The sequence below is a fragment of the Coffea arabica genome, unplaced genomic scaffold, assembly GCF_036785885.1.
Source record: "Coffea arabica cultivar ET-39 unplaced genomic scaffold, Coffea Arabica ET-39 HiFi ptg000011l, whole genome shotgun sequence".
NCBI lineage: Eukaryota > Viridiplantae > Streptophyta > Magnoliopsida > Gentianales > Rubiaceae > Coffea > Coffea arabica.
This window is the reverse complement of record NW_027266160.1, coordinates 1-25,867: the sequence shown is the minus strand read 5'-3', so window position 1 is coordinate 25,867 and position 25,867 is coordinate 1. Positions and strand designations below refer to the sequence as shown.

Sequence of the window (25,867 nt, the reverse complement as noted above, 5' to 3'; positions counted from 1 at the left end):
TATAGTAATTTGCTCTTAAACCGAATTTTGAGCACATTTGCAGGTACATACAGAGTAGGCACCGACAACTATTATTGTCCATGTGGAGAAATTTATTCATTTGTACTGCTATTTTTTTTTAGAGGTTTTTCAGAAAAGTTTATTGTAACAATTTGATCTATTTAAAATAAAAAAGTGATTAAAAAATATGTTACCGAAAAAGTAAATTTTTTTAGAGGAAAATAGCTTTATCTACCTTCCATGACAGACACTTCATTACGATTTTAATCATAAACTAATCATTGGATCCAATTCTTTTTTTTTTTCTTAAAGCACTAATGAACAAGAATACAATAATGTGCCACAATTAGTCGGCCATTCAACTGTTTTCCAACAAAAAAAGATTGTCTGGATTGCATATTATTTAATGTTATTTACATGCACGAACTTACTTACATTATCAATATATTTTTTAATTATCTTTTTATCTTATACACGTCACATTAAAAAAAATATTATATTATTTATTTTCACAAAATTATCCCAAATAATCTCCCAAGCAATTAAGCATGGGCCCTCCAACAAATGGGGACAAAAAAAAAAGGAAGAAGAAAATATTGGCCCAGAAGAGAGAAAACAAAATACAGCAGAACAAGTACTCCTCTCTCCCGCAATTGGCCCCTGTGCCCTTTTTTTCTCCGCCCCCTGAACACCTGGAATCTGCTCACTTGGCTCCAACTCACTCTCAAACCCTAACCCCACTTTTCCACATCCCTCTCTTTCCTACGCCCAAAAGCCTCTTTCACACAAACACGCACAACACACACACAGTGCTTCCTGTCGCCCTCAATTGCGACTTTCCTTCCACTTGTCTGTCCATTGCTCCCAATTCCATTAATTTAATTATCTTCTACTATATCTCTTTCTATATATATATATATTGGGGCTTTTTGGGCCTTTTCTCGGTTCTATTCAGATGAATGATTCAAACCCTTCTCCACATCCCTCCAAGGACTCTGCTGCTGCTGCTCCTGCTCCTGAAGAAGAAGAAGAAGAAGAAGAAGAAGAGGAGTCCTCGTCTTCTGCTATTACTATTATTTCTGCTTCGGTTTCTGTAGAAGCTTCCAAGGGTCCCGCCGAGAAGCCTGAAATTACAGCCGGAGAGGAAGAACCGCAGCCCATGGCGGTGTCGGAGAAGGAGGCCGCTGCGGTGGCAGGGCCCCCGGATGATCATATGGACGTGGATAACGTGAGTCCGGCGACTGTTTTTTGTATTAAGCTGAAGCAGCCGAGGTCTAATTTGCTTCATAAAATGAGCGTTCCCGAGCTTTGTCGTTATTTCAGGTGAGTGTTGTTATGTTCAATTAGTGAGCTTTAGTCGAAATACGTGCGAATTTTGAGGAAATTGTTTGGTACTTTTGTTTCTTCGGTGGACATTGTTGCTCGAGGGGAATTTTGAGGCGCGGAAGTGATACTTCTTCGGGTTGATAAAAATGTCGAATTTTGGGGTCCTAAGAAGGCAAAATCTAGGCTATTTGGCCTACTTGGTTAGCATGGTAAAGATTTAATCTGGTTTCACAATTACCTAAGTCATGCTCTTTCTTCGATTCTTTATGAAGTTTCTCGTTGTTTTATTTTAATCTGCCACCGTGGTTACTAGTGGCTGGATTGGTTCAGATGTCAAGTTGATAACTGTCAAAGCTGGATTTTGGAACTAGAAAGGAAAACTATTTGGTTGATTTGTGTTTCAAATTCAAAATTAAGCAAACGAGTGCTTTTCTAAGTAGCAGGGCAATCAGTGAAGAGCTTAATAAAAGACTGTTCCAGAGTGATGCAGGATGTCTGCCTAATTAATCAGGATATGTTTTTGCTATACTTTCTGCTATTATTGTTGCCAATTAGGTTTATTTGCTTGTTTACCAAGGTTCGCATTGGTTGTCTTATATGGGTCTAAATGGATAATTTTTAGATTTTTTTGTTCTTTTTTTTGGGGGGGGGGGGAGTTGGATGGTTGATGCTATAGGTGGCATCCATTGCATTTTTTATAATCATCCAATTGAATTCCATTTGAATCTTTTTTCTATAGAGATTTTTTTGTTTTAAAAAATCTAAACTTTATCTTAATGTAGAAGCCAAAACTGCAATAAAGTGAAACTTTCCGACAGGTTCCTCAAGAGAACCTAATTAGCCAGTGCAATATTAATTTTAGGTTCCTTTTTCTTTTTTGTGGATTTATTGGTTCCTAGATCCAACAGCATGATCTTGTGAAACATTTTTAATTGAACACTTACTCCTCATTGTGAAGCTGGTTATGTGTCTAAAGAAAGACTTCGATTCACATTATGAAAAAAGAATAAACGAGAGGAGGGCATTCTGCCTTTTACTAAATGTCAACAACGATTAAGTTTTTACTATTAGTGGTTTTGTTGCTGTCTGATAATTTCTTCACCTTATTTTTGATTATTAACTTCTATTGTTTTCTTTCCAGCGCTGTTGCTTGGTGCGGTAAGCTTAATGCAATAGCATGTGCATCAGAAACTTGTGCCAGAATCCCAAGGTTAGAACGCTCTTGTGATTATTTCTTGTCTTTGTATGTTATTTTGGATTCTAAATAACTTCTCTAATTAGACATATTTACTTGGATATGGATGCAATTCTTCTTCTTGCCTCAAAAGGAAGGGAAGATGGAGTTTTAAACCATCAGTTAGAAATATAGATTGTTAATCAACTGGCTTTCTTGTTTTTCATGCTGCTTCCTTTTTTAGTGGATGACAAATTATGTACCCATCCTGCTCCTGGCTTCCTGGCAGCAAAAAAGAAAAAAAGAGTAAAATATGTGAACAATTTGATGAAATTAAAAATGAAAGTCTTTGCTCAATGATTAATGAGATTAAATGAGCCAAAATCAGTGTGAAGAGAATTTGATTTTCAATCTGTGTTGGAAAAGGTTTGAAAGCTTTTACTTCTAGTAATATGATGCTATTGCTATTTTTCTGTGAGAGGAATCTTGCAGAGATGCCCTTATTTGCTCATAGTTGTACAGTAGATTTTGAAGAGGCTATCCATTCATTAGGCAAACAAGTCAACTGCAAATAAAATTTTTTTTCCCTTGCTACATGTGTAGATTGTAAAAAGGGTTGAATTGCTTGCACGGGATAGAAAAGAAGAGACTAGCAAAACCATCTTGGGGTGATGGGGATTTGTTAGAGATTTGTTTTGTAGTCATAATCAATATCTTTTCCGCATCATTTATATCTTACTCAATTGTTATTTTGTTTTCTGGTAGTTCAAACGCAAATCCTCCATTTTGGATTCCTATACATATAGTGATCCCAGAGCGACCAACTGAGTGTGCAGTATTCAATGTTGTAGCAGGTACTAGACATGACTTGCTGAGATTACTTACCTTATTTATTGGACTTGGCATTGTCATTTCAAATGATTATTTTGTGTAGTGCAACCTTTGGTCACTTTGCATATTGGGATGCAGTCTGATGCTACCCCTGGATATGGGTTGAGATGAAGAATTTTAGCATGTTTGATGTTTGATTTGGTTTTTAATTTTTGAATGCTGTTCCTCATTTCAGTTCTCATAATATCTAGAACAAACTGATCTTTTTATATCCTTTTGGATCTAAAGGAAATCTTTGATCTGTGTGGTTTTTAGGCTGTGTTTGATGGTAGAAGTATTACATTTCTTTTCATTGTATGTGATCCTTTTGCTATTATTAGATATGTTACTAATACTATTTTCACACCAAAAAATAAATGCTTAGAAATCAACTTGTTTCTTTGGAGATATCTGCAGATTCTCCTCGAGACTTGGTTCAGTTTATGGAATGGTCTCCTACATCCTGCCCTCGAGCTTTGCTCATAGCGAATTTCCATGGGAGGATAACCATCTGGACCCAACCTTCTCAAGTAAGAAATTATTTCTTAGCACAACAGATCTATTGCTTGCATGGCTTCTAATTTGCCACTATCTGCCTGCTTTCATTTGCATCTCTGTGGTATGTCATTACATTCTCGTTTTAATTTTGTTAATTCCCAAATGCCTCATGTTCTCATCCACTTCACATCTGGTTTGGTTCCTCAGGGTCCAGCCTGTATAGTAAGAGATGCTAGCAGCTGGCATCTGGAATATGAGTGGCGTCAGGATATAGCAGTAGCTACAAAATGGTTGTCAGGTGTTTCTCCGGTATGCTATTTTTATATTGTTAATTCTAATTGAAATTGTATTTGCTCGTTTCTTTCTATTGCATTAATTTTGTATGCTACGGAAATTAGTATAGGTGGCTATCATCGAGATCTGCTAATTCAGGAAAGTCAACTTTTGAGGAAAAATTCCTTTCCCAGCAGCCAGAAGCTCCAGGTTTGTCACTCCTCTTTTTGCCAGTTCTTGTCTGTGGGTCTGTCTTAGACTTGTCTATTAATATGTGGCTATGCGCATCACAACGTAATAACCCTTATCCTTTTCTATGCATGTCAAGTTGTTTGTGTTTGTACATATGGTGTTTGAAGAGGAAGGACAAGTTTATGGTGTTTGAACAGGAAGGATGAACTTGTCTCGGCATGTAGTGTTGTAGCCATTTCTTCAATCGCCAAACTTCTCTATTACCTGTTAAGCCCCCAACAGCCTGTGAACCATTTCTTTGATTGAGGGGTGGAAGCCCAACAATAGAGAGAATGGGAGATAATTTCCTCACAAGCGAAACTGAATCCCTTGTGGGATTGCAAATGGTTTTCCTTTGCAATACAGGGTCAATAGTTGTTGATGAGTCTTTGACATCATTAGCCCAAACATCTTAATGTGGAGCAATGATTTGGCTCACCATTAAAGCTGCCATTTCTTCTTTTTTGTTAGGCTACTCCTTTGATTTTAAGAACTCAGTGAGATGCTTTAACCGAATGCAATGTTTTCGGTTTTGATGACAGCTGGTTGGCCAAATTTCCTGTGTGTGTGCTCTGTCTTCTCATCTGGATCTGTTCAGCTCCATTGGAGTCAGTGGCCGCCCACTCAAAGCGGTACACCATCAAAGTGGTTTTGCACAAGCAAAGGGCTCTTGGGAGCTGGGCCGAGTGGCATTATGGCAGCTGATGCTATTATAACAGATTCTGGAGCCATGCATGTGGCAGGTGTTCCCATTGTTAACCCATCAACTGTTGTTGTTTGGGAGGTGACTGCTGGCCCTTGGAATGGATTTCAAGCTTCTCCAAAGGCTAGTGTAGGTAATGGTGTTCCACCATCAGTGAATCCTCCTTCATGGGATGGTTTTGCCCCCTTGGCTGCATACCTGTTCAGTTGGCAGGAGTATTTACTGCTAGAAGCTAAGCAAGGAAGAAAATACACTGAGCAAGACTATAATGAGATGGTGACACTTCATTGTTCACCAGTTTCAAACTTTTCTGCATATGTCAGTCCTGAAGCTGCAGGGCAATCTGCTTCTGCTACCACCACATGGGGTTCTGGTGTCACTGCTGTCGCATTTGATCCAACTCGTGGTGGTTCTGTAATAGCTGTCGTGATAGTTGAAGGTATTAAACTTAATTCTTATTTAAATTGTCCTTTTTCCCTCAAGTATATCTCATGTTAGAATGCACTTTTTATGGATACTAATATTTTTCTTGTATGTCCACTACTGTTGAGAATGGATGTCCTTGAAGCATCTCATGGTTAAGATAGCTGCTATGCTATCTGCTTTTGCTATTGTGGGTCAATTAATGATATTTTTGCAAGCATTTTTAGGATGAATGTTTTTGGTTCATACATTTATTTTAACATGTGATTGTTGTTTGTATTGTTTTTTCTCTTATAAATGACCACTACTGCCTAGAGATTGGTGCTTTTAAACATCTCATGATTAAGCTACTTTTGGTTGTCTGCTATGATATACGCTTTCGCTGCTTAGGTTCAATTGACAAATATTTTTTGCATGCAATTTAAGCATGATTGGTTTTTCTCCTGGTTGTTACATTTAGGGTCCCACATGCTTGTTTTTGGTTACCAATCTGCAATCTGATAAACAGATTTTTTGCTTGGCCTCCTGCTTGGAAATGAATATTTGGGAAATCATTAAAATATGCTTTATACAGAGAGAGAGAGAGAGAGCAGGACTCTATGTGTAATTTTGGTGTTTGGATTAATAATCTTAATAGTTCATGTAGTTGCTTACTTGTAGGTGCATTTCAGTCTGCTGGCATCATGTAGTACATCTACAGGATTTGCATCATCTGAATCACATGATTGAGTTGATAATATAATATAAACAAGCTTTTTTTTTTTTTGTTTGAAAAATATCTTAAATATAATTATAGAGAGGTATGGGTTCATTGTGTAACATTCTTGGTTCCATTTTTAACTTTTCTGGCATTAAGTGCAACTATTAGAGATTCAGGGGCTGATTGTACACTTTCTTGGTTCCTTTTTAGCATGTCATGGAATGTACAAGATGACCTGGCTCATTTATAAATTTTCTGACATTGACTGATTATCTATTCTTATTGCAACAGGGCAATACATGTCCCCATATGATCCAGATGAGGGTCCCTCGGTCACAGGATGGAGAGTTCAACGTTGGGAGGCGACCGTTGAGAATGTTGTCCTCCATCCTATATTTGGAAATCCTTCTTCGACTTTTGGTGGTGAGGCACCAAAGCAGACAGTCTGGGTGAACAAAGGAATGAAGTGTACTCCAGCAACAAATGATTTCAGAAGTCCTCAATCAGCTGCTGCTGTGCCTTCTCCTGATGGAAGAAATTCATCTGACCCTGGTGTTGAGGTGACAAAAACAGTCGGTTTTGACCACTTTGATTTGCCAAGTGATGTTAGAACACTTGCTCGTATTGTTTATTCCTCTCATGGTGGTGAGATTGCGGTAGCTTTTCTACGAGGTGGCGTGAATGTCTTCTCAGGTGCAAGCTTTACACATGTTGATAAGTACCAGATTGATGTTGGTGCTGCAATTGCTGCTCCTGCCTTCTCTTCTACTAGTTGTTGTTCAGCTTCTGTCTGGCATGATACAAGCAAGGATTGCACCATGTTGAAAATCATTCGTGTTCTTCCTCCTGCTACTTCAAGTAGTCAACTTAAAGCTAACTCTGTGACCTGGGAACGAGCAATTGCTGAGAGGTACATTGGATAAACAACTTTTTTTGCATATCATAAGACTGTTAGTTTAGTGGATATTATCATTGATTCATATTATTCTTCTCTTGCATCTGTGTCTTTGGGAGTTAACTTAGAATTTTTTTGCTGAATAGTTTCATCCTTAATCAATAAGCCATGACATCTCTTATCTTGGCAGATTTTGGTGGAGTCTTTTAGTGGGGGTTGACTGGTGGGATGCTGTAGGCTGCACTCAAAGTGCAGCTGAGGATGGAATTGGTAATAATTTTTCAGCATGCCTAGCATGTGAATTCTTTATGCTGTTTTAAAGCTAACTTTGCAAATTTTGAAGACTTGGCTACTGACAGAGATGAGCTAAGACAAAACTTTATGCGTCTCTAATGCAAAATTTTATTGCTGAGATTGTATTGCATCAGATCATGGTGTAACATCCTGATGGGAATTGCAAACAGACTGATTTGGATGCTTTATTTTCTTTTGAACTGCAGACTTGCTGTTCTTATATGTTGGCTATATTTTGTTGAATCAAATAAGGATACCCTGTTTATTGTTGGTCTCTTGATACAGTAATTTAACTCTATATGTTTCCTTAAATTGTTAAAAATTGAGCCAAGCGGGTCCCCCATGATGATGTATGATTAACATGCTTTGGTGGTGTATTATTAAGATGCTCTTATCTACAACTTAAAATGAAAGATGAGGAGTTGCTATTTAGGTGGCGGAAATTGGAATTAGTAGAAGGGAAGTGTTTCTTTCCTTGTATTCAAATTGATAGGATATGATTTTTTTTGGTTTTTTTTTGGGGGGGGGGGCTTGGTTTGTTATTTTCAGATGAAAGATCCATGAAACTTCAAGCATACAATGAGAGATTCCCTTTGTTTTTTTGGTGTTTCAGATTGCACTGGTATTGTGTAAAGATATTTTATTAGTTTGTCTAGGCAAACAAAGATCAGAGAGATCTAGTATATACCACTTATTTGAAAATGTTAAAAGCTGGAAAGCAAAAGAGAGATTATGGAGATGACTGGAAGCCATTGTTCGAGCTCGAGCCAATGAACATTTGTCTCTCTGTGTTTCTCTTTCTAGATTTTGTAACTTGGTTCTCTGTACCATTTATTAGCGCCTCTTTTGGTAATAACTTTTTTCTCTGCTGCAGTGTCATTGAACAGTGTTATTGCTGTGTTGGATGCTGATTTCCACTCTCTTCCTTCCACTCACCACCGACAGCAATATGGACCTGTATGTTTCATAATTTTGATACTGGTGCATGTTATATTCAGCTAAAGTATTTTCCTATTCTGTGTATTTCAGTAACGTGCTCTTTGCATGCTTTTTTGGACAAAAGATGATCACTTAATCCTAAATGTCTTTAATGATATCCAGAAAGTCATATCTTTCTACATATGCATGAAACACACTTTAAATGATTTATTAAATTTGAAATGTGATGTTAAATTTCCAGGATCCCTATCTTTGAAGTAAATCTGATTTGATTGATGCAGAGTCTAGACAGGATCAAATGTAGGCTTCTAGAAGGTACAAATGCACAAGAAGTCAGGGCAATGGTACTTGACATGCAAGCAAGGTTGTTGCTAGATATGCTTGGCAAAGGTATTGAATCGGCTTTAGTAAATCCTTCAGCTTTGCTATCTGAACCGTGGCATGCATCTGGTGAGGCGTTATCTGTTTTAGATCCTGAGGCAATGGCTGTTGAACCAGCACTCGTCCCAATCATCCAGGTTTGCATGACACATTTTGCAGTTCAATGACAGTATGGTTATCCCGAAGCTTTTCCCTAATCACCTGAACGATATCCATGTAGGCTTATGTGGATGCAGTACTTGATCTTGCATCCCACTTCATCACGCGGTTGCGGCGTTATGCTAGTTTCTGCCGTACATTGGCAAGTCATGCTGTTACTGCTGGCACTGGAGGGAGCCGGAATATGGTAACTAGTCCCACCCAAAGTTCTGCTTCTCCTACTGTGACTCAGGGTGAGAGAATTTTTCTTCTTCGGTTCCAAAAAATTTTCCCTCTTGTTTCTCCTATTATATTTCCTTATGTGATACCTGTTGGATGAGTATCTTAGGCATCCCATCTGCATATGTTGAATTTCCATGTCCAGGAGCTCAGGGTGGCACTGCTAGTTCCACTGGCAGTACCCAGATGCAAGCTTGGGTTCAAGGAGCCATTGCAAAGATTAGTAGTACTGCTGATACAGTACCAAATTCAGCCCCAAATCCCATAAGTGGCCCTTCAAGTTTTATGCCTATAAGTATAAACACAGGCACTTTCCCAGGAACACCAGCTGTTAGGCTTATTGGAGACTGCCATTTCCTTCACCGATTGTGTCAACTTTTGCTTTTCTGCTTTTTGTTTTGGCGAACACAAGTACCACGTTTGTATGGCAGTTCTCAAAGAAATGCTGATGCAGCTGCACAAAAACCTCAGCCTAATAATTCAGGCAGAGTAGAAGAATCCAACTCTGTCCCTGCGAAACCAGGGTCAGCGATGATTAGAGGAGAAGAAGCACAGGGTCCACGAGCTGGCCAGTTGGCTGCAGCAGCAAAAGGACCAGAAGAAGTTCCATCCAGCCGGTCAAGGCTGGGTTCTGGCAATGCGGGTCAAGGATATACATTTGAGGAGGTAAAGACATTCAATTCTTTTACTGAAACAAATGAAGACCTATAATTGGCCTTGCCATTTATTGCCTGGTTTTGTTTCTGTTATGATTAAGAAATAGAGGAGTCTTAGTTGAGTGGTATGCTTCAGACCTGCTTTTGTCTTAAAGTTGATACACACCATCTCCTCACATCTTTTGTAGAACTATTAATTTGAACCTTGGAGAAGTTAAATTAAGAATTTGTTTGTAATGAATACAGGCAAGTTGGGGAATTAAGTTGTTACTTGGATGGCATCTCTTGGAGTTTGCTTGATTTAGTCCTAAGATCATTTTTTGACTTCAGCCTCATAATTTTCTAACCATATACACCTCTTTTGCTCATTCAGAATGTGGGATAAGATTCTAAAGTGGTTTTCATGTATCTTCTGGAGTATGTTATGTACTGTTGGGCTTTATGGAAGTAATGTGAGATGCAAAAGATAACTTGGGGGTTAAGAATGTCTAAAGCTGTAATCTTGGAGGGCCTAATCTTCTCTGTGAAGAAATGCAAAGATTTGTTACTTTCCCTGTGTGGACTGATTTTGATGCCTCTTGCAGGTGAGGGTACTTTTTCGCATACTGATGGATCTCTGCAGGCGAACAGCAGGTCTAGCACATCCATTACCTGTTTCTCAGGTTGGGAGTAGCAACATTCAGGTTCGGCTTCATTACATTGATGGGAACTACACTGTTCTGCCAGAGGTCGTGGAGGCATCTCTTGGTCCACATATGCAGGTATTTCTTAGCAGTTTTTGAAAATGATGAAAGCTGTTATATTCTGCTTTCATTCTTCTTGCTGACTGTCCAACATTCATAAAATAAATGCCTTGTCACATTACTGCAGATGGAAAATTTTTTCATCTCTCTCTCTCTCTCTCTTTTTTTTTCAAAGAAACTTTGGCAGTTCCTTATGGCCCATATCTAATGTGGTTGCGAACATCCAAGAAAATTGCCTCATTTGATAATTATCTTAAATACAAGAAACTTCTAAAAACCTTAGTTATTTAAGCTCATGTCATGTAACATTGATGTAACTATTTCCAGGAATAAAAACATCTAAAGTACTCTCACATATTGTTTTTGTCGGCTGTTTGCAGTTTATGCCACGTCCCAGAGGTGCTGATGCTGCAGGTTTGCTACTGCGTGAGTTGGAACTTCATCCTCCTGCTGAAGAATGGCACCGGAAGAACATGTTTGGTGGCCCATGGTCTGATCCTGAGGATATTGGTCCTGTCAATGATAGTGTAAGGCTAAGCCCTTCAGCAGATTTACATGATGGGACCTCATCAGAAAACTGTGATGTCTATTATGGAGCCCATGGCTTGTGGCCAAGGAAGCGCAGGATGTCTGAAAGGGATGCTGCTTTTGGGTTAAACACTTCAGTGGGTCTTGGAGCGTATCTTGGTATAATGGGATCTCGTAGGGATGTTGTAACGGCTGTTTGGAAAACTGGACTTGAAGGAGTTTGGTACAAGGTTTGTCTACATTTAGTAGGACTTTTTCTTTGTCATCTATGTCTTTCATTCCTAAAGTTATACGTCACTTCATCCTTTTTTGGGATTTCCTTGCAACCTCAGATCAATATTTTACTGTTAAGTCTGTAGTCTTAGATGTTTCCAGAGAGTCCAAACATAATGACTAAAACAAAGTTTTACACCTCTGAGCAAGAGTTCAACTGTTAAACTGATGAAACATTTGATGTAGTGTCTAATTTGCTCAGTCCAGTGGTTTAATTTTGTGATAGTTACAAATTCAGTTACGAGCTTTCTTTGTGATGCAATGCTTGTACAGTCATCATCTCAGACAGTTGACTCTCAATCTTTGTTATCATTGACTTTATTAATTTCCCCTAATTTATGGTGTTCGAGTTGTTTGGGGTGGAAAGCTTGCTATATTGTGTTATTTTAGCTTTAAAATCCATTCCACCCAGGCCTCGCTACCCAATATACGGGAAACAAATGAGAGCAAACCATCAATTCAAAACTGTATTCAGACTGGGTCTAAATTTCAATGTTATTATTATATTTTCTTTTATTCTGAAGTGACTATTGTTATCATGCAGTGTATAAGATGCTTGCGGCAGACATCAGCTTTTGATCTACCACGTGCTACCTCCACTGGTAATCAGAATGAGAGGGCAGTTTGGTGGATCAGCCGATGGGCACATGGCTGCCCAATGTGTGGTGGAACATGGGTCCGAGTTGTATAGCTCTTTCAAAGCAACCTGCTCGTAGTTATGTACAGATTTGATGAGTTGTTGTGACGCTTGGCCATCTGCATCCTGTATTGCTTTATCATGGAGCTCAGCTGACGGATTGTGGTTTTAAGTGCATTAATTTGGTTGTAGGATTCTCAGCATAATACAACTGCTGCTTAAAAAGTGGAATTTTTCTTGTTGGGGAACAGTTCCCAAGTTTATCACGTCCTGCGGGAAAGGAAATGAATTTGGAGGGGAATACTCATTGGTCAAATCAGATGGGAAGTAAGTTCACTCTTTCCCAATATACCCATGGAGTATTCTAGAAACGAAAGACTTGCATAGATTCCAAGTAGGATGAATTTCAGAACTGTGGAGCCCTAGTCGTTTGTGAGTTCGCCTTATGACTAATTCTAAGAGCTGCTCGCTGATGATATCGAAGACAATTTTTCTTGAGTTTCTGACAAATCCTTTCGGATGTCCGGGGGGTGATAAGATGACACTATTTACTTGTACAGAATGTTACAAAGGGCTAGGATTTCTTGGTTTGTGGTGGCAGTAACTACCCTGAGAAGCCTGTCAAAGATCTGTGGTGCTAAGTTATGGCAGGGTCTGGAGCTTGTGATGTTCTGCGGCTTCGGCCTTCGCATCTATTTTTCGCTTATGCAGCTGTCTATTCGCATCTATTCTTTGGAAGGTGCCTTGTGAAGAGTTCATAGTTTTTTTCTGGTATTTCTGCCATTTTATCATTTACTTGAGGGGCATTTCCAGCCGGTGACCTTATTATGTATAGTATCTGAAATGCTATTTGAAATGTACCATTGTACATCGTTATACTTCTTTAATGCCTTCTTTTCTTAAATTTTAAGTCGGTAAAGTTGCAGTAAATGTATCTTCTCTAGACCTATTTAATTTCTATGTCTATACTATTATTCTTCGAAAACAGATAATGATTAGTACTTAATTTTCTTGATTCATCATATACTGCTGTCGTTTAGTTTTCTAAGATCAAAAGTGCACTTAGTATTATTATTATTAGGATTATTATGATGTTGAATTAGAACTTATGAGTATTTTAGTTTTCTAACTTTTATTTCAAAAATTTTTGCTCGTATATTCTTGCAGAAAAGGTAAAGGATATGCAAATAAGTTTTCTCTGTGTGTGTGTGTGTGTGATAATTAAAAGATGCATCTCCATAAAAATCACCTGATCATGTAAGATGAGGAATATTTAAATTCTCGGTATTTTAGGCCATTCTTGTAAAGTTCAATATGTGTATTTACTAAATTGTACAGCTCAAGGTGTTTAAGGTCAATTTCTTCCATCCCATATGGGTCTTACATTTTCACCAAATTCTCCATCCCCTTTCTCCCACGTCGATTTAGCAGAGAGTCGAGTCACGTGTTTAAGGTCCATTGAGGTTCCTTTCAATCAGCAATTGCTTGGACGTGAGACGTCGGTTTAGCAGAGAGTCGAGTCACGTGTTTAAGGTCCATTGAGGTTCCTTTCAATCAGCAATTGCTTGGACGTTGGAGTCACGTGTGAGTGTTTTTATTAAATAACTTCTCAACTCTTTGTTGAGAAAAAAAATTGCACAGCTTGTTTTTTATATCAATTAAATTATATTTCTAACGTTTTTGTAAAAAAAAAAAAATAATAATAATAAAAATAATCTCCCGATCGTTATTAGACGGCTGCCTCGAGCAAGTCATTTACTATTTCGGTGGTTCAGGACTGCAGCGCTGCAGTCGTAAATAGTATGTGAAATAAAACATCAAAATCGAACATTAAGAAGTGAAGCAACCGCATGTAAGTGGTGGCGCAGCTGAGTAGTGATGCGCTGCTCGCTCTTGTTGTGGAGTGTGGTGGTGTAATCAATCCGCGCGTTCTTGCAGTGGCTGACAACAAGGAGAAATGAGCAGTTCACAAGCTTCTCATTCCCTGGCATTTAGGGTGATGAGACTATGCAGGCCGTCTCTCCACGTCGAAACCCCTCTCAAATTCGACCCCTGCGATCTCCTCTTCGGCGAAGACCTCTTCGACCACCCTCCTGCCGCCGCTCACCTCCCTCGTCTCCTCTCCGACTTCGCCGACTCTTCTTCTTCCGATCTCACTTATCGCTCCCGATTCCTTCTCTCCCACCCTTCCGACTCCCTCGGCCTCTCTGCTCTCCTCGTCCTCCCCCAGTCCTTTGGGTAACCCACCCCTTGACTTCCTTTGCCTTATCTTCCCCTTTTTCTGGTACAGATTTTGTATTTTATTTGTTCTCTTTATGGTTTATTCTGTAGGGCAATATATTTGGGAGAGACATTTTGCAGTTATATTAGTATAAATAACAGCTCGAATTTTGAAGTCAGGGATGTTATCATCAAGGTTAGATTTGTTTATTAGTTAATCTTCTTCTTTCTTTCTTTCTTTCTTTTGGTTCTATTAATTTGTTCAGTTGATGTCATTTGCAACTTTTACTTTATTTTAATGATCTTTTTGCACCCACAAAAAAATTAGTAGAAAGCAAAAAGGAGTGTGATGGGCTTGTAACATTTTACTATGGCTCTAATATGGAGTAAAATTACTCCACATATGACTTTAATATGTTATAGATAACATTAAATGTATGCAGCAAAATGGCCAGCCTAAAGGAAAGAAATACAAGTGTAATGGACAAAATTTCATGAGAATTAGTGGACTGTTTACTATACTAAAAAGGACATCTGAGGCAAGTTTTTCAGAACTCCTCTTAGGGAGCTATGAACATAGAGAAAATTGGGGAGAGAGTGCTAAGTCAAAGAGTTGAGGTTGTAAGCTCATGCTAAGGCTATCTTAGGAAGATCTGATGGCAATTTCTCTAGAGTTTGATTGAATCAGATATTACTAAAGAGTATGAGAATTTGACCACCCCCAAAAAAAAAACATGTGCTTGGATAGACGATTATTCAGAGAAGTTTTTGGAGTAATTACTGTATCACTTTTTAAAATGTAATTTATGTGAGAAAAGTGGATAGTTGGGAAGATAAAATGGTGATCAGAAATTGTGTTTGTGATGAAAGCAAATAATGGCCAATCCAAACAAATAATGCTATTTGCTTTGTTTATTTGGTCCTCATGATTTGGAAGTGATACATGGATCTTCACAGGCAGAAGTCCAGACAGAGAGACAGAGGATACTGCTCTTAGATACATCAAAATCACCTGTAGAATCCATACGTGCTGGAGGGCGTTATGATTTCATTGTGGAACATGACGTAAAAGAACTTGGTGCACATACGTGAGTTCCATGTTTCCATCATCAACTTAAATTTAATATACACAGTTTGCCTCGAGTAGTATCCTAATTTGGCTTTGTCTGTGCGGTGCAATATTGACAGGTTGGTTTGTACAGCTCTTTACAGTGATGGTGATGGGGAGCGTAAATATCTTCCTCAGTTTTTCAAATTCATTGTTGCAAATCCACTTTCAGTCAGAACAAAGGTACCAATGCTCCCAAGTCCTCGTTGTTCACAATTTAAACAATTTTAGGTGACTGGAATGTAGCTTACATATCTACGAAACATTTCACAGCTAAAATTTTTCAGTTACAATGATTGCTGTGTTTTGGCTGCTTTAAAATTTTTTACCTGCAGGTTATCATTACTCTCTCTTGCTTGTTCTAGCCAAACATTTTGCTCATTTCTATCCTTCTTTTGCTTTTGTGCAGGTTCGGGTTGTCAAGGTACATTGAAGTTTTGTTTATGTTCATGATCCTTCATACGTATTTACATAATAAGTTGCATTTAACCTCTTTGAATTGTTAACTAAGTATATTCTCAGCTTTCTTTCAGTGGCATGAATCAGTGAAGGGTCAAAATTGTAATGCTAACTTTATTACAATGCTTTCAAATGCACTTTTGTATCAGGAAACTACTTTTTTGGAGGCTTGTATAGAAAATCATACCAAATCAAATCTCTTTATGGACCAAGTAGAGTTTGAGCCAGCTCAATACTGGAGTGCTACATTACTTCAGGCTGATGATAATTGTTCAGAAAATGATTCGTTAACTAGGTAAGTAGATTGTGCATGCTATATGCTGTAGTTGCTGAAGCTAGAGATGTGTCAAATGTTGTTTAATTTTGCCCTTTCTATTAGTGTATTTGAACATCAAGTTCTAATTTCTTCTGATAGGGAATTATTTAAGCCACCTACACTTATCAGATCTGGAGGAGGAATTCACAACTATCTGTATCAATTGAAATCATCCATACAGGGACAGCCACAAATGAAAGTTGAGGGAAGTAATGTCCTTGGCAAATTTCAGATAACATGGCGAACAAATCTGGGTGAGCCTGGTCGCCTGCAGACGCAACAGATTCTTGGTAGCGTAAGTGATTTCCACTCATATCAGTTAAAATTTAGGTTAACACATGCCTAGATTTTGCAAGCAAAGGGGGGTTACTGATCACTGTTTAGATGTAACTTATCCGAGAGATGATGGTGTCACAAATGAATTTTACGCTCTGCAGCTTGCCAATATCTACTTATCACATCTTACTGGGTATCTTGTGGTGAATAAAAGGAGAGATCTGCTGCAAGAATAGAAATAGGAAAACTTCCAAAGCTTGTATTTATTTTTTACTTGTTAAAAAGAGATTCTTGGCATCTTTGAGTCTTAGAGTTACGTCTGACTTAGACCTGTAGGTACATATTTTACCTATTGATATAAAGTTTATCTTCTTAGGTCTCTGATATTTTATCTGCTTTCAGCCTGTAGTACACAAAGATATTGAGTTGCAGGCTGTGGAGGTACCATCTCTTGTCATCTTCGAGAAGCCCTTCTTGGTAACTTTCATTTATTTAAGCAAATAGGACTAGGGGGGTCAAATTATAACTTGCTGTATTCATTATTCTTCTCTTTGTCCTCCTATGATCCTTTTTTTTTTCTCTTACAGTTGCGCTTAAATCTCACAAATCAGACAGATAGGATACTAGGCCCCTTTCAAGTTTGGTTGTCGCAAAGTGATTCTTTTGATGAGAAGGCTGTTTTGGTCAATGGCCTTCAGATGATGGTGAGACATAAAAATGGCTAGCAGTAAACTTTGCTTTTGGGTTTTGTTAAGATGCTAGTTTAATCTTATTCTTCCAGCATTCTCTTGAATACTATATTCCACTGTTCCTGGTTGTTTGGAAGGGTTTGATTAAACATCTAAGAGACTTAGGTATGTAGTTATCACTTCATAGTAGGCTTTAACTGACAATGATATTTGAAGCTTTGCAAGTCCATCCTATGAAGCTTACTTTGTCCATTGGATCCTCTTAACTTTTACGCATCATTGCAGCCTTTGGCGGAGGTGGAAGCATCGAGTTCTTCTGAATTCCAACTGGTAAGAAGAGTCTTCTGCAACATTTTTCTTGACCATATTAGTTTGAAGATTCAACTTTTGCTAAGTGAAATGCAAAATAATATCTCAACCTTGAAAGTTTGGAATTTTTACTTTCTAATGGTCAGAAATTAAATGTTGTGCATGGCTGTTATTGGGAAGTATAGCTTCAGTTCTTGCAAAGCAGGACTTTTAATTTCTATGGGGATAAATGTCGACTGATGGATGTTTAAAAAATCAGAGTAAAAAGTGTCCAAGTTGCTAGCTATAACTTGATTTAATCTGCCAAAGCTGAAGAGAACCGACGTATTAGAAGATTGTATTTCTGTGCTTATTCCTCCTCCTCCTCCTTTCTCTCTTTCTTTTGTTAGGTTATAGTCTTAGTTTCTCAAAACCCCCCCGCTAGTATGTGGAAGGCACTGTTGACTATGCACGTTGTTAGTTGTATCGAATCTAGTAATCATTGAAATTGCTATGATTGGGCAAGTACGTGCAACTGATGATTTTTTCAAGCTTGGGACTTTATAGTAGTTACTCGACTGTTACTGCAATTGCTTGCCATAATTCTTGGTCCTTTTGCTTTCAGAACTTAATAGCAACAAAGCGCGGAATTCAGAAAATCACTGGAATTACTGTGTTTGACACACGGGAGAAGAAAACTTACGAGTCCTTGCTAGAACTAGAGGTTAGTATTCTATCAATACTTTGGCTGCAACTTTGACTGAACTTGGGAGGCAAATGCTAAGATTGCTTTTACTGACCTTGATTTGGCAATAGGATGATTATATATATATATAGTATAATTTTAATATTCCAAGAACCTACGAACAGGTTATTTGATCTTAACTCTGTCAGTGGAAGGAAAAACCCATGTTGTGTTAGTCGGACTAAAGAAATTAGCAAGTATGATGGGATAGAGAGAGAGAAAAGTGATGACATTTCATTACCAGATCACATCCTTTTTAAAGATCAGATCATGGACTTTCAAGTCAGATTGAAACACAATTTATGTGGGGTGGCTACTATAGTTGCTGATGGGTTTTTAATCTGACGTGTTTGGGGGTTATTGTGCAGATATTCGTGGATTCAGACTACACCTGAGCTCTGGTGCCTCCGTTTGTTCACAGGATGTGCTCTAACTTGCGTTGTGAGCTTTCATGAGAGCTCTGCTTGGTATATTGTGCCCTTTGACTCAGCGAGCTCGTCGGACTATGAGGCCCGGATGCTACACCATTTCGGAGCTGATGCCTATTTATGATTGGCCCGGTGAACTTTGTGACCTTCCGTTTGAAGCATTGTAGTGGATGAAGGAAATGATCTTCTTGACAAGAAATGTCTTCACCAGTCGTAACTGTATACCACATTCTACATGGATTTTGCTTCTTTGCTTGTATACTAGTTTAGAAAAAAATAATATAACGTCAATTGACTCTGGACATTTTTTTTGTCTCCCTTTCTCCTTTTACAAGATCAATATGTTCCTGTAAGAACTTCTCCATTTTTTGTTTAATTCTTTTCCATCTTGCTTTACACTTCTTTACACACACTATTAATTTGGTGTATCGTACATTTCTTATTTTAACATCCTTTATGTGTTGGATTTAATATGTTACAGAGTGTGAGTGTTACCTTTATTATGATAAAAAATTTTACTACTTTATATTTCGGTTTTTGATTTTCAACTTTTTGGTCAATATCGATTGGAGCAAATTACTTGAGTAACCATACAGAGTTAACTATGAAGAGTTATTTGCCTAAATAACTCCCTTCACAAAAAATATTCCCAAAATGATTCAATTTCATACTTTATTCTCATAACAACTTTTTTTGTTATCCATCAGATCAAATTCAAATGGAAATGAGAAAAAGGGTAAAACCCTTCATTAGCCATTAATATAGTCCAAAAATCACCCACATGACTATAGTATTCTACTCAGAATTTAGCTTCTCTTTTTTTACTATAATATCATACTTTGACTTTACTTGTCACTCTATTGTCCAAAAAAGTCTTGAATACTTAACATAATCTGGCGATATTTCTAAACATGAGAGCAAAAGTCTTGAATATTTAAATAAAATTGACAATATTTTCAAAGATGAGAGCAAATCTAAAATTTGACTGTTCATCTTTGTTCCAGTTGCAGCAATTTTCTCTTTGTGATGCTATCCTTCTTATTAAAAAATAATAATAAAAGAAAAACTCAATACAAATCTAGGGAAACTGGAATTATCACTAAGCATGAAAGCAAAATCTAGAATTTTGATTGTTCACCTCCATTCCAGTTGCGGTAATTTTCTCTTTTTGATGCTCTCTTTCCTATTAAAAATAAAAAGAAAAAAAATAGGAAAAACTCACTACAAATCTAGCAAAATTGGAATTATTAGTATGTTTATACAAAAAAATTCATCACTTGTTAATTCAAAATTTTCCGTCACTCTCTCCATTCAATCAATCAATCGTACAAAAATTAGTTTTGATTTTGTCATGCTACATTGAACGGGAACTCATTGTGCATGTGGCTATATGGGAGGAATAGCATGTAGGGCTGAGGAAAACAGTCTTATGCTTTTATTTGGAATCGATATTCGTCGGTCCGGAGCCTCCTATGTTAATAATGATGGTAACGAGAATTTGATTGAGTTTGAAGAATTTGATTTAGAAAGCATGGAGGACGCTGCTCCTTGTTAGGGGATAAGGTCAGAAGATTAGATTAGTAATAAAATTTGGAGTTGAATCATTGTAGGAATATTTTTTGAAAAAAAAAGGTTATTTTGGCAAAAAACTCTAACTATGAAAGGGACCAAAATTTATACATTTGATAGTTTACTGGGTGATTAGAACTTGGCAATTGAGATTGTTTTATGCTTCTTAACGTGATAATGCATGATTCAAAAAGGGCTTTATTTGGAATATTAAAGTTGTCCTGATTTTTATATACATTTCATCCATTGTATGTAATCAAATTAATGAGAGTAATATACATATAGTAACATATATATAAGAAAGTAAATTAACTATTAATGCTTTAAAAGTATCACCTAATTTTATCTTTTTATTAAAAATAAAACATTGGACCGATTTGTTGATTTGAGCACCAAATAAACAGACTCAGCTGAAATGGGACTATTGTAATTCCTTCAATGCTGTACAATTAATACGGGAAATGACGATAGAGTTGGCAACCCTAAAACTTGAGCTTAAATTTGTCTAACATCTACTAACACTACTAATAGTTCTCATATTTAGTTGGGCGACTTAAATCTTGCAACTGGGATGAAAATACAAATACCAAGGAAGAGTACCATTCCTGCCATTGCTCGATAACATCGTTCCATAATTCCTGAAGTCTGTAGTCAGCCCTCCCAGAAAATATCGTCTTCAGTACTTCACAAAAATAGCCAAAATTGCTGTTAACTTGGCCCCAAAACTACCTCACGTTCTCCTCCAAGAAAAATTTGTTTCTCTATTGAAATCATGTAAGAAAGCCAGGCAAGTCAAAGCAATACAGACCCAGATTATAACTCACGCTCTTGACCCCCAGCAACCAATATACAATCCCAACTTTACTCTCAAAATGCTTTGTTATAAACCAAGTCTCGTATGCCCACACAGTGTTCGATGGAATTCATAGCAGAAATGCCTCCGTGTACAATGCAATGTTCAAAGGCTATCTGGACTATGAGATGTTGAATGAAGTAATATTGTTGTTCAATGATATGATTCGCGAAAATGTTAGTCCTAATGGTTACACATTTCCAATGGTGCTTAAATCTTGCCTGAGACTAATGGCCTTAAAAGAAGGCGAGATGGTGCATTCTTTGGTGTTGAAATTTGGGTTCAAGTCAAATACCTATGTCGGTTCTACTTTGATTGAAATGTACGCGAGGGCAGGCCAAGTAAGCTGCGCCTGTAGAGTGTTTGCTGAGATGGTTTTGAGGAATGTTGTTACATGGACTTCAATGATCAATGGTTTTGTTTTGAATGGCGATTTGGTTTCCGCAAGGAGGCTCTTTGATTTGGCACCCGAGCGGGATGTTGTGTTGTGGAATACTATGTTGTTAGGTTACATTGAGCACGTGGATATGGCGGAGGCTAGAAAGCTTTTTGATGTGATGCCCAATAAGGACTTGATGTCTTGGAATACCATGTTAAATGGCTATGCGAATAATGGGGATGTTGAACGGTGTGAAGAACTCTTTGAAGAGATGCCACAGAGAAATATCTTCTCATGGAATGGGTTGATTGGAGGGTATGCCCATAATGGACGGTTTGTTGAAGTCCTTGGAACATTCAAAAGGATGCTAAATGAGTCCGATGTGCAGCCTACTGATGCCACGCTTGTGAATGTGTTGTCAGCTTGTGCAAGGTTAGGTGCACTTGATTTGGGCAAGTGGGTTCATGTATATGCTGAGAGTACTGGGTACAAGGATAACCTTTATGTTTGTAATGGTTTAATTGATTTGTATGCCAAGTGCGGGATGATAGAAAGTGCAATCAATGTTTTTAGGAACATGGGAAGAAAAGATTTGATATCCTGGAACACAATTCATTAATGGCTTAGCAGTACATGGTCATGGAGCTTATGCTTTAAAGTTGTTTAGTGAGATGAAACTTGAAGGAGAAAAACCAGACGCAATTACTTTTATAGGTATTTTATGTGCTTGTTCTCATATGGGTTTAGGTTGATGAAGGATTTCAGTATTTTCAGTCAATGGTTGATGAGTACTCAATTGCGCCACAAATTGTGCATTATGGTTGCATTGTTGATCTACTAGGTCGTGCTGGACTTCTGGAGCAGGCTGTGGATTTTGTGAACAAAATGCCAGTAAAAGCAGATGCTGTGATTTGGACCACTTTACTTGGTGCTTGTAGAGTTCACAAGAATGTTGAAATTGCTGAACTAGCTCTTCAAAAACTTATCCAGATTGAGCCTAGAAATCCATCAAACTATGTGATGCTGGGAAACATTTATCGAGCTGCTAAAATATGGAAAGATGTTGCACGACTTAAAGTTGCAGAGAGGGATACTGGATCTAGGAAATTGCCAGGTTGCAGCTCAGTTGAAGTTGAGGATGGAGTGGTTGAGTTCTACTCATTTGACGAAAGGCATTCTAGCTCAGAGGAGATATATGATGCCCTGAGAGGATTGATGAATGTGTTGCTATCAGATGGATATGTCCCAGATTTTGTGGAGCTTGGTCAGGGAATCTAGAGAAGTGAAACAAAATTTTGTATTGAGTACCATTTTTGTGTTGATGTACAGTTCGATGCTTTTAACCAAGACCGAGGACATATACGATATAACATGCCATGTGAGAATAATAAAGCACCAAATTCAGTGGAAAATTTCCCAGACCCTGTTCTGATTTTGCTGTACCTGGATTTGCTTGATTCTGCAAAGAATGCCATAATCAGTTATCAATCTGGAAAAAGCTGTCTGACAAATTTTACATCTACTCTGTGAGGTTAAACCATGGTTTGTATGATGGTGGTCACTTTATTACTCAGTCTGATAGATATGTGATAGATTAGGGATCACTCGGTCTGATAGTAGTCACTTTATTGATTTGTACTTTTCCAAATAATGAAGATCCTGTGCTTGAAAATGGGACTCCTGAGCTGAAATATTAAAACTAAAATCAAGAAAAAGTGATTGAGACTTCTGAAATAAAATTGAGTCTGCAAAAAAAAAAAAAAAGGTTCCAGAGAAGGATGGTGAAAAACCACGTGCATCCGAAGCCCCCGTAAGTATAGTAGTAAATCCAATCTGGACAAGCAAGTCTTGGAAAGGAACTCTGCAAATCCTTGGCTGCAGAATCAAATTCAGCTGAGGACGATATCAATTAGCTTAACTTGGAATCTTAACACACTGCCGTTAAAGCTGTTAACAAGTTGGAACATGTTTGCTTGGAACGAGATGATCATGGGACATTCTAATGACGAATCTCCAGCTTGAAGCTCCTGGTCTTTCGGTAAAGATCCAGCATCTGAAATGGATAAGGTGCAATTTTCGCTAAACAGAGCTCAAACTCCTTCCGCAGGAGCTGAAGACCGGATGCAATTGAAATGATTTTGTGCTTATGAATAAACAGAGGCCAAAGGTTCATTGTTTTAGGAGCTCTTACATCAATCTTACACCAAAAAGGTTATCATACTCTCATGCACTAATATTCTTCTTCTACCTTTGTAATTTCAAAAGCACTAATCTAGAGCCATGAATATGCCCAATAAATCACCGTGATGAAGTATTAGTGAGAATAGGCATTTATCCTGCAAAATCACAGTTCGCTGCCGTGCTGCACTTGACCAGCAGCTGCCCCTCCCTTACTCAACAATTTGAATAGTAGCAATATCCAAGAACCAAATAGAGCAAACCATAGCAACTTTTCCCTATGCCTTGCTCTTATATTCTCAGCCTCCTGCATTCTCACACGTCGCAACAAGCTAGGGATTAACCATTTTGATTGCTCACACATGGGTTTATCATACCAAAGGAAGAATCCGCAGCCATTGCCTTCCTAAACCATTGTCAGAAGCACAAGACAATCAGATCTTCATGGATGATTTTTGCTTGCACTCAACTATGTGAACAGAAAAGGGAAGGAAAAGAAAAAATTCAAGTTCAAAAGAGTTTTACTCCGTAGTTTTCACAGCAGAAGAACCTTCTTCCTGGGTTTTCATCTGTCCAAGAAGTCCTAAGCTTGGAAGCTTTGCCACAGTGACACATCACAGGAACAGTTGTGACCTCTTCACTCTCTTTAACAACATTCTCTTTGCTTTGATCAAACTATGCAACAACAAGTACATAGTGTCAATGCATACAAGATTTGCACGATAAAAAGAGACATGATCAATTACAGATCTCAGTGGATTACATTGAGTGGCTTCAATCATTATCACCAAATTCAAAGAAATTTATTCATTGGAAAGCATTATACACACGCGATATGATAAGTGAAATTCCTAAATATGTCACTGTTTACACTGTCTTTGCAACTTTTGGAGGAAAAGGGGGCTGAAATTCCTTCTTTTTTCCCCACTATATAAATAGCTCCCTGAGTTAAGCGTGATGATTTTCACAAGTGACTTTAGTAAACTGGTTAGTGATCAACATAACACACTTTAGTCAGAAGTACTTGGAACAGAACTCAACTATCTCAACATTGAGAGACTAGAATGAGATCTTTTTACTCAGACTTGGGAGTATTACAAACATTTGCCAAACCAAACTCATCAAGGATAACAAACTGGTTCAAAAAACAAACGTTACTGAGTCCAAATATGTTCATTCTACTAATAACGACCCTCAAGTCAAATTTACATGTGAGGGTGATTGAAAACGAGGAAAGAAACAGGAACACTAATGAACCACAGGAAACTTAGTGCTAAGGTGAATATGCAGTTTCCTGGTCATGTCAACAGCTAGAGTGCTTAATTTTATCAGGCCTGCTGTCCCCAAGTTGCCCAGTTAGCCTCACTTCCTACCCTTGGTATGCTATTAATCTTGGAAAGGGCATCAACCTTGAAGTTCGAACCACACATAACCCCCTCACTATCCACTCTTGGCATGGCTTTCATCTTGTGCATGGGATGTTCAAAGCTCATCAGTCCTCTTTCACTATGGAACATACAGCCTGCAATATTCAATCGCCCAAAACAGAAATCAGAATTTTTCCATGCCATAACATTATACATTCCACAAACTACCACCTCCATGCCACATTTAATGCTTCATTTTTAGTCTGTTCTAAAATATTGCTCACTTTTGCCACATTGAACGTTCTAATTAAAATATTATCATGATGCCCTATGTGTTCCCACCTCTCATCAATCAGTCACATGTTTTCATTCGTCCCAGTGCTTAATTAAAAGAAAGACGCTTGAACCAGTGACAGAGGTGGCATGAATTGTAATTTGGCCACCAGAAAATTTTAAAGTCAACTACTGAGGAGTTTGATCTCTCATCAGTCCTAGAAAAAAACACACACAAAACAAGAATAATCGTCCCAGAACTACGTACCAGTTGGGAATGGGGCAAAGGATTTAGCACAGCTTGCTTTTACCAGATTCACATCATCAGATATCATTAAAGAACCATTGGCTGCTATGCCCCAATAGAGCTTCACTACTTCATCAGCACCCTGCATTCAAAGTAGGAGGCATAGGCATCAGTCAAGATAGGGCCTGAAATTTAACAACAGGATAACATTCTAAACTTTGATATTTCAGAGGGCTTACAAGTGCAGCAAATGCAGTTCTAGCTTTGTCATCATAGATCACAAATCCAAAGCTGCCATCAAGATCCTTGAGGACCTGATGAGCCGGATAGGGGCTCCTGTCACGCAGTGTCCGGTATGCTTCAACAATAAACATGGCCTCATTGACACCCTTGGATAGTCCATATTGCTTGATAAGAGTGGGCAGATTTCTTAAACTCCCAGTGAAGACGCAGTATATGTCATTTACACCACAAAACATCCTAATACATAAAATTTAACATCCAAAACAAGTTTAGTCCCACAAGCAAAGGAGTTATCAGATGAATAATG

The 25,867-nt window shown here is 38.0% G+C and overlaps 4 protein-coding genes and 1 pseudogene across 8 annotated transcripts; 3 read left to right on the top strand and 2 right to left on the bottom strand.

Moving 5' to 3' along the window:
• The first annotated feature begins 663 nt into the window (after positions 1 to 663).
• Positions 664 to 12,852, top strand: LOC113725972 (mediator of RNA polymerase II transcription subunit 16-like). 5 transcript variants are annotated; one of them, XM_072073473.1, is made up of 17 exons: positions 805 to 1,323; positions 2,468 to 2,536; positions 3,266 to 3,354; positions 3,788 to 3,900; positions 4,076 to 4,177; positions 4,267 to 4,351; positions 4,915 to 5,514; positions 6,490 to 7,108; positions 7,284 to 7,363; positions 8,262 to 8,344; positions 8,608 to 8,716; positions 8,798 to 8,844; positions 8,928 to 9,099; positions 9,231 to 9,751; positions 10,326 to 10,502; positions 10,865 to 11,242; positions 11,830 to 12,852. In XM_072073473.1, the coding sequence occupies exons 1-17, from the start codon at positions 956 to 958 to the stop codon at positions 11,974 to 11,976; spliced, it is 3,759 nt and encodes a 1,252-aa protein (XP_071929574.1). In that variant the 5' UTR covers positions 805 to 955; the 3' UTR covers positions 11,977 to 12,852. The 5 variants fall into 5 exon arrangements, with proteins under 5 accessions (XP_071929573.1, XP_071929574.1, XP_071929575.1 ...); XM_072073472.1 differs by having other exon boundaries at positions 664 to 1,323; positions 8,608 to 8,844; XM_072073474.1 differs by having other exon boundaries at positions 952 to 1,535; positions 8,608 to 8,844.
• Positions 12,853 to 13,676: 824 nt separating this feature from the next.
• LOC113725996 (uncharacterized) lies at positions 13,677 to 18,847 on the top strand. The gene is made up of 12 exons (XM_027249449.2): positions 13,677 to 14,160; positions 14,254 to 14,338; positions 15,100 to 15,230; positions 15,331 to 15,433; positions 15,660 to 15,674; positions 15,859 to 16,004; positions 16,125 to 16,320; positions 16,704 to 16,778; positions 16,889 to 17,005; positions 17,276 to 17,320; positions 17,904 to 18,002; positions 18,392 to 18,847. Exons 1-12 carry the CDS (start codon positions 13,880 to 13,882, stop codon positions 18,416 to 18,418), a joined length of 1,320 nt encoding a protein of 439 aa, XP_027105250.1. The 5' UTR covers positions 13,677 to 13,879; the 3' UTR covers positions 18,419 to 18,847.
• Positions 18,848 to 20,859: 2,012 nt separating this feature from the next.
• Positions 20,860 to 22,924, top strand: LOC113723900 (pentatricopeptide repeat-containing protein ELI1, chloroplastic-like; annotated as a pseudogene).
• Positions 22,925 to 23,596: 672 nt separating this feature from the next.
• LOC140032687 (uncharacterized) lies at positions 23,597 to 24,212 on the bottom strand. Its single transcript, XM_072073471.1, has 3 exons — positions 24,177 to 24,212; positions 23,956 to 24,105; positions 23,597 to 23,836 (listed from the first exon to the last, which is right to left on the bottom strand). Exons 1-3 carry the CDS (start codon positions 24,210 to 24,212, stop codon positions 23,597 to 23,599), a joined length of 426 nt encoding a protein of 141 aa, XP_071929572.1.
• A 239-nt stretch (positions 24,213 to 24,451) lies between these two features.
• On the bottom strand, positions 24,452 to 25,835 carry LOC113725997 (asparagine synthetase [glutamine-hydrolyzing] 1-like). The gene is made up of 3 exons (XM_072073477.1): positions 25,557 to 25,835; positions 25,339 to 25,459; positions 24,452 to 24,952 (listed from the first exon to the last, which is right to left on the bottom strand). The coding sequence occupies exons 1-3, from the start codon at positions 25,794 to 25,796 to the stop codon at positions 24,759 to 24,761; spliced, it is 555 nt and encodes a 184-aa protein (XP_071929578.1). The 5' UTR covers positions 25,797 to 25,835; the 3' UTR covers positions 24,452 to 24,758.
• Positions 25,836 to 25,867: the final 32 nt, after the last annotated feature.

Excerpts from the sequence above, each read along its gene's own strand:
- LOC113725972 (XM_072073472.1), top strand. The coding sequence starts at position 956 with ATGAATGATTCAAACCCTTCTCCACATCCCTCCAAGGACTCTGCTGCT. Across the intron at positions 3,901-4,075 it reads TCTGGACCCAACCTTCTCAA|GGTCCAGCCTGTATAGTAAG; the intron begins GTAAGAAATTAT and ends TTGGTTCCTCAG. Across the intron at positions 11,243-11,829 it reads TTGAAGGAGTTTGGTACAAG|TGTATAAGATGCTTGCGGCA; the intron begins GTTTGTCTACAT and ends GTTATCATGCAG.
- LOC113725996 (XM_027249449.2), top strand. The coding sequence starts at position 13,880 with ATGAGCAGTTCACAAGCTTCTCATTCCCTGGCATTTAGGGTGATGAGA. Across the intron at positions 15,231-15,330 it reads AAAGAACTTGGTGCACATAC|GTTGGTTTGTACAGCTCTTT; the intron begins GTGAGTTCCATG and ends CAATATTGACAG. Across the intron at positions 17,006-17,275 it reads TCAATGGCCTTCAGATGATG|CCTTTGGCGGAGGTGGAAGC; the intron begins GTGAGACATAAA and ends GCATCATTGCAG.
- LOC140032687 (XM_072073471.1), bottom strand. The coding sequence starts at position 24,212 with ATGATTGAAGCCACTCAATGTAATCCACTGAGATCT. Across the intron at positions 24,106-24,176 it reads AATGTAATCCACTGAGATCT|TTTGATCAAAGCAAAGAGAA; the intron begins GTAATTGATCAT and ends GTTGTTGCATAG. Across the intron at positions 23,837-23,955 it reads TCTGCTGTGAAAACTACGGA|GAAGGCAATGGCTGCGGATT; the intron begins GTAAAACTCTTT and ends ACAATGGTTTAG.
- LOC113725997 (XM_072073477.1), bottom strand. The coding sequence starts at position 25,796 with ATGTTTTGTGGTGTAAATGACATATACTGCGTCTTCACTGGGAGTTTA. Across the intron at positions 25,460-25,556 it reads GAACTGCATTTGCTGCACTT|GGTGCTGATGAAGTAGTGAA; the intron begins GTAAGCCCTCTG and ends CTTTGAATGCAG. Across the intron at positions 24,953-25,338 it reads CTTTGCCCCATTCCCAACTG|GCTGTATGTTCCATAGTGAA; the intron begins GTACGTAGTTCT and ends TGAATATTGCAG.